This window comes from Aquarana catesbeiana, linkage group LG08 (assembly GCF_042186555.1).
Source record: "Aquarana catesbeiana isolate 2022-GZ linkage group LG08, ASM4218655v1, whole genome shotgun sequence".
Taxonomy (NCBI): domain Eukaryota; kingdom Metazoa; phylum Chordata; class Amphibia; order Anura; family Ranidae; genus Aquarana; species Aquarana catesbeiana.
In genome coordinates this window covers 253479025-253486457 of record NC_133331.1, presented here as the reverse complement: position 1 = coordinate 253486457, position 7433 = coordinate 253479025, and the positions used below count along the sequence as shown (strand labels likewise).

At 41.8% G+C, this 7433-nt stretch overlaps 1 protein-coding gene across 1 annotated transcript in view; it reads right to left on the bottom strand.

Annotated features, from left to right (window-relative positions):
- Positions 1–2034: 2034 nt before the first annotated feature.
- RNF20 (ring finger protein 20) overlaps positions 2035–7433 on the bottom strand; it is a 59341-nt gene continuing 53942 nt past the window's right edge. The window contains exons 19-20 of the mRNA XM_073597012.1: positions 6647–6748; positions 2035–2553 (exon numbers count right to left, since the gene is read on the bottom strand). Of these exons, the coding sequence (XP_073453113.1) occupies positions 2377–2553; positions 6647–6748 (279 nt within the window). The 3' untranslated portion in view covers positions 2035–2376. The remainder of the gene's footprint in view (positions 2554–6646; positions 6749–7433) is intronic.

Genomic DNA, 7433 nt, shown 5'->3' with positions numbered 1-7433 from the left:
AGGAGGGGATGTCCCCACCCTCCCGCTGCCTTCCGCGGCTCCCCCATCCCCCCGGGAGGCCTAAGCGACCCTATTCTAAAGGGTATTTTGCATTTATTTACCTGAAGTTGTCCTTTGACTACTTTATTGTGTAATTCCAGGATAAAATGGTAGCAGTTTTAAGATTCAAACACCTATCCTAACTACCCCATAGAAGAAAGATGCTTACCTATTCTCAGGGTGCTCTGTTCTGATCATGTAATCTCCCCTGCATCAGCCAGCAGTGGCTACAGGGGACAGGAGAGAACGCTCCAACAACAGCTGGAATTCCTGAACAGTGATGTCACCCATAGGCTTACTAGGAGACATTCATTGTCAGCAATCGCTCCTCTCGTTTGAAGCCACTGCTGGCTGAGAGAGAAGATCAGATCATGCGACTAGACTGGAGAGTCCTGAGAATAGTTAGGCATAAGCATCCTTCTTCGGGGTAGTTAATATAGGAAGTGTGCAATTAGAAGTCTTATAAGCATTACATCACTAGCTAGAGAGGGACCTTGGGTAGCGAGGTAGAAAAGAGATCCCAAATGTAAAATAGGTAAACGCTATAATAATGTTACCTGCGAGGCCAAATAAAGAAAGACAATAGTAACTATGAAAAAAATTTAAAAAGTGAGCATTAAAATGAACCACTGCCCTCGACCTGTATAGCACCCCGTGACTAACTACACTTGTGCCAGAATCCAGTGTCCAACATAAACATTACAGGCTGACCTTCTGCCATGAAGCCTGGGTATTGTACCCAAGATATACACCAAGGGTAACTAATCATGAAACAGCTAGTAATCCATAAGGCAATAAGCAGTCAGATCTTGATAGAACTGTCATTCAAAAGGAAATCTGGTGAAACATATCACCAGAAGTGAAGTAGTCTTTCGCATAGGAGCACAAAAAAAAAAGATCCAGCGCCTCACGGAGTGGGCGGTGTTATATGAATACAATGGGGAACAATTCTAGCAAAGTTTGTGTGCGTCTTGTACCGCACAGTTAAGATATAAACAATGTAATCTCTTGCCCATTACAAATCTTCGTTCCACAGGGAGTACACTCACCTATAAAACTATAAAGTAAGGTCAGTATGCACTTATTGAGTCAACCTTCACTATTGAGAAAGCACAGTACATCCACCACCTTATCATCGCTAGTCAGTGAGCAAACCTCATTCTTGGCACTGAAGTCTCCAGGAGCCACCCTTCAAAGAAAAATATTTGCCTAAGTGTATCATGCTGGTAGATCATTAGGCGTGTAATGGTACACAATACTTTGTTTTATTGTGTATTTTAATAAATTACTACACACAGACCTTTTTTTATTCCTTCCACCTAAACGGGTGACAGCTTTGCTATGCCAGTGGGACATTTTTACAGCTGCTGTTTTTGGCTCCGGATGCTTTTTTGTGCAGCCAGTAAACTCCCTAGTATGTTATCCTATGTGTCCATGCATACATAGGCGGTTTGCAGTGTTTTTTGGCACGGGCGTTTTCTGGCTGGAAAAAAAACTCCAGAACTAGTGGGTTTTAAAAGGAGTTTTTCAGCTGTAGAAACGCTCTAACTCTGATAAAAGCTGATAAAACGCGGCTATTCTGCGTTTATCAGCGTTTTTGAGCCATAAGCTTTTGTGGGAGTATAGTTTTGCTAAAAATACACTGAAAAACGCTACTGTAAAACTCATTCTACAGCTTTCTACAGCTAATGCTACTGGCGTTTTCATAACGTCCAGTGTGCATGATGTCTAAAGGTTTACCTTTAATAAGGGGCAGCTCCTGAACACTGTACTGCTGCTATAAATGAGGCTTGCTGACTGACCGAAAAAACCTTTATGAGGGGCCAACACTATCGCTTGGATTTTAGTTTATATCCGGTCATAATCATTCTCTGACTTCAGCACTTTTTAAGTCACTGACCCATAGCAAGTGGGTTTGGACTTAAAATTTTGTAGCCACTTAGCATTTCCAGAGAACAGTCAAGTTTTCTATGTACAGCAAATGAAAATAGATCCTTATTAAAAAGAAATATCACATGGGAATGTATTTCATTAGTGTGACCATCTTAGGATGATGCATCACATTCTACTAGTACAATAAATATATACATACAACCACAAGATTATTCTCTATACAGTGACCCCCAAAAGATGTTTTCCAAGGATCTTATAAATACAGCTCATTTTTGCACAGTAAAAATAAGAATTCTTCAGGCTGTAAAATGACCTAAAAGGTCCTATTTTTTGTCGGAATCGGCAGTGGACATGGAAGGGTCACAAATCTGTTTTATGTCTATAGAGAATGCATGTTAAGCAGCATCGATGAGAGGCTTGGCAAAGTTTACAGAAGTTCCCCGCTCATCCAATGTAAATGCGGTGGAAGTCGTTGGCACCAAAGGCTGCATTGCATTTGGGGCATTTGCGCTGCCGGGTGTCGTAGCGGGTCTTGACGCACTCGAAGCAGAAGACGTGGAAACACTTGGTCAAGACGGCATCCATCTTGCGAGAGTTGCAGCATGGGCAGGTAAGTCGAGACTGAGGGGAAAAAAGCAAAGTAATCAGAAGTGGAAAAAGACAGTGGAAGGCATACAAGGTCACTGGCAGCCAGACTAACAAATAATGTGGCCAGTACCGAGATATGTATTTATGTTCTCAAATCTGGGCTTTTTTTTTCCCCCCCAAATGTTCACTCAGCCTAGAAGATTAGAGAAAGACATTGCAGGGCATCATGGTCACACCCCTGAGCACAATGCCCTGCACTCAGTGTATTGAGGTAGAATGGCACTGATCGGGTTAGCACTGCTTCTGCACCAACTAATAGCGCAATGCCAGAAAAGGATCCAGCATATATCATAAGGCCTCTTTCACACTGGGGCGGCGTCAGCGGTAAAGCGCCACTATTGTTAGCGGCGCTTTACCATCAGTATTTGGCTGCTAGCGGGGCGGTTTTACCCCCCCACTAGCGGCCGAGAAAGGGTTAAAAACCACCACAAAGTGCCTCTGCAGAGGTGCTTTGCCGGCGGTATAGCCGCACTGTCCCATTGATTTCAATGGGCAGGATCGGTGAAGGAGCGGTGTATACACCGCTCCTTCACCACTCCAAAAATGCTGCTAGCAAGACTTTTTTTCCCGTCCTGCTAGCGCACCGCACCAGTGTGAAAGCCCTCAGGGCTTTCACAGTGGAGAGACAGCAGCGGCTGTTTCGGGTCGGTTTGCAGGCGCTATTATATTATTAGCGCAATAGCGCCTGCAAACCGTCCCAGTGTGAAAGCGGCCTAACTGACCAAAAGACATCAGAAAATGGTAAGTAAAAAAATGCATAAAATACTGCTGGAGGGGTATCAAAGAAGGGTGGAACACAGTTCAGAGTACAGCTTTAGGAGAGCAGAACAGTTAGGATAGGGTCAGCTGTACTAAGGTGCAGGTCAGCTTTAACATCATGAAGATGCTGGAATCTCAAGTAGCCTGCTGCATGAGATGCTTGGTACAATTTGGCCAACAGCAATGAACATGTTCTGAGATGGAGTGGAATGGACATTTATTCAAGTGAGTGAATCTGCAGTCCTGCAAACCATTTTTAAGCTGTACTCCAGGTTCCTTATAAAAAGTACACCTTATAAGTGTAGTGCAATAACAAAAAAAATGGGTAGAAATAATTTGAGACACTGAATAACAGATGGGAAAGAGAAGACACAGCAGGCGCAGCTGTAAAATATTCTTTATTATAAAATGCACAGCAGGGCTGTAGTGAGATAGTGTAGACAAAAATATATTCTTTAATCTTATAAACTGCCCAAAAGGGTCCTTGTACAATACACCCAAGTTAAAACAAAGTCCTCCTTCTACACGTCTGCTTTATGCTATTGATGCTTGGACAGTACATGCATCCCTTTGTTAAAGAATGACAACTACAGGGATATGCTAAGACTCCGTTCCTCCCCCATAAGTGACTTTTTTGTTACAGTAAAAGGTTCTGTATTTGCTTTGTCAGGACTCTTGAAACATATATGACAGGTAACGAAAAGTTAAAATAACAAAAACAATGAGAGACAGGTAACCTTTCACTCTGCTACAATTTTATACATTGAAATACTGCATGCACCTTGCAAAAAAAAAAGCAGCTGAGGCAGGTAAGCAATATCACAGGACTTGTCTAGCAAGTCCAGCAGCAGGATTGGGCTAAAATTCACCATCTAATAGTTACATAGGTTGAAAAAAAGACCATCTAATTCAACCAATAGAAAATAAACAAAAATAGAAAACCTCCACATACATAATCCTACACCCACAGTTGATCAAGAGGGAGGCAAAAAAAATTACTATAAAAGCATAGATCCAATTTACTTCAGCGGGGAAAAAGAAAATCCTTCCTGATCCCCCAGGATATTACGTATAAATGTTACAATCTAGCTATAAATTTGTGCATTTAGGAATGCATCCAACTCTTTTTTTTAAATAATCTACTGAGTTGGCCAGAACTAGTTGAGAAGGAAGAGTCCACATTTTCACAGCTCTTACGGTGAGGAGGCCTTTACGTGGAGGTTAAACTTATTTTCTTCAGCCACCTGGTGGCTAGAGATAGCAAATATCAGTTTGGTGACATATACGATGAGAACGGTGCACCATCATATAACCTCCCACACACTCTTTCGGTACAGGTGCCAGCCCAGCAAGCAAAACAGCTTGTAGACAAAAGAAAGATAAATATGGACTCCAATGACAAAAATCACATTTATTGCAGTAAATTCTTAACCACTTGGTGCCCGCGCTATAACTAAAAGACGACTACAGCGCAGGCTTCCTGCTGGGGAGGGCGTACATGGACAGCCTCCAGTTACAGGGCAGGCGCTGTGATCCTTGGGTCTCAGTTGATCGCAGATCCGGGCAGGCCCTTTACCACGTGATCACCTGTCAGCCAATGACAGCTGATCATGGAAGTAGACAGAAGCCGGTAATCTGCTTTTTTGTTTTTCCTTAAGCTGTCAGCGCGAAGGAAAAGAAGAAAGACGTTAACTGGCTTCTGTTAGAGGGACATCTTTCCCCTTAGTGCCATCCAGTGCTGCTAATCAGTGCCCTCCAGTGCCGCCCATACGATAAATCCTAACAGTCTGGTTACTAATTTACAGATATTGGATTTAGGTTTGGACTTGATATCTGTGGATAAAATATTTTTTTATCCAATTGACAAGAATTTCACATTCATCACTATATTTAACAATAGTGTCGCGTCTTAAGCCTCGTACACACGATCAGACTTTCGGCAAAGCATCAGACTTTTGTCCGAAGGATGTGTGCCAGGAACTTGTCTTGCATACAAATGCTGCACAATTGTCGGCCAACAAACACAAACGTAGTGGATGTACTACGTGAAATTTCAGCTCTTGAGCGCCACTCTTTGGGCACCGTCTGCTAATGTCGTGTTTGGTGAGCATTGATTCCGAGCATGCGTGTTTTATACTTTGGACTTTTGTGTGATGGACTTGTGTACACACGATAGGAAAATCTGACAACAGACCGTCGTCTGCCGAAAATTTACTAGCCTGTCATCCAACATTTGTTGGCGGAAAGTTGGCCAACAAAAGTCTGATGGAGCGTACTAAAGGTCGGATTTTAGGCAAACAGTCTGTCATCACACAATTCCCGGACGAAAATCCGATAGTTTGTACAAGGCTTTAGTCCACTTTTTTTCTCTTTTTACTTGTGACTGCACTGCCATCCATAGCTCAAATTCTTTCAAGTTTGCAGATGACATGACTATGGTGGTTTTGACATATGATAATGAAACTGATAACAGAGAGGAGGTTAAGGTGTTGTCCATATGGTATTGGGATAATTTTCTGCATTTGCATATAAAGATAACAAAACAAATCTGGCAGGTTTCTAGATTCAGGCTTTTGGGGGTTCTAAGGAGCTGACATGAAGCTTAAATACATCATAATTGAATAAGGTAGCTCAGCAGCCCCCTTTTCCCAGGAGGTTCTTGAGGCCAAATGGTCTCCCTCAAAATCTGTAGGTGAATATTTTTCATAGTAAAATAGAGTATTTGTCGTATTTATGCAGAGTTTGGTATTCAAGCTGAACCATGGTAGATAGCAGACATGCAGCATGTAGTTAAAATGGTGGAGTGTATTATTGGCTCTCCATTTTCCAAATCTGAGAGATAACCATTTGAGATGTCTTTATAAACAAGCCTCTGAGATCAAGAGGAAACTTCCAAGGTATCCTTTGTTTGCTCACCTCCCCTCTAGTATGGTAAGACTCTTTCTTACTAGGACCAATAGATAAGAAATATTTTTCTTTCTGTGGCTTGACTGTAGATAACCCATCAAATCCACAAGTTATTTGTCAAGGATTTAATATGAGGTAGGATAGTGCAATGATTGCTATTGTATATGATATTTTAGAGTTGATTTGATTAGGATTAGATCTATTTGCTGTATTTTCTATACACATTTTACATTTAAAAATTGTATCTTGCGATTTGTAGTGATTGGCTGCAAAACTAATTTTCATTGTATCTTGTATACAATGACAATAAAGTATCTTATATGAAAATGACATAAGCAACATGACCTATTTAGGTGAACTTGTGCTTTGAGCATTATTGCCGGCTTAGCAGGAAAGTTACCTTGAACTCTTTGATCTCCTCCATTAAGATTTTATCGCAGGTGGGCACCATATCAGGTTTCTTGGTGGATTCCAGCTTTTTACGTAGGCGGGAAATGTCCTCCTAAAAGCACAATAAAAACACATCATCAATTGCAAGGTACCAACATTAAAAATGAACTAGGATCTGCACTGAATGTGCCTTATGCTGGTCACCTGGATCGAAATTCAGCCGGTTCCGCAGGGACCAGCCAAATTTCGATCCATGTAAGGGCAGGCTGGTTGTACACAAGTTGATCCATTGATTGACTTTTGTACAAACATCCTGTTGGAAAAACGTTCCCTCGATCTGCGCCACCGGTTATAGCGGGCAGTGCTGATCAGTGTATTCTGACAGTGGGGAGTTAACCCCACTGTCAGAATACAATAGTGCTACAGGAGGATTCAATTCGAGGCTTTCCTTCAACCCCTCCTTGTAACTTCCTCTAAATTTAACTGAAATTACAAACAATATAATCTTACTTCCCAAAGTTATCTTCTGTAAACTAGGAATTCCCTCCACCACCAACATAATAGACATAAAGAGAGGAAGACATGTCTGTAATTGAAATCAGGAGAGCAGTCAGTCTAATAACAACCATAGTACAGGGAGAGAGCCTAGCCACCATAGGACAAAAGTATTACATTTGAGGATTATCTAGATTGTAAGCTCTAACGAGCAGGGCCCTCTGATCCCTCCTGTATTGATTTGTATTGTAATTGTACTGTCTGCCCCATGTTGTAAAGCGCTGCGCAAACTGTTGGCGCTA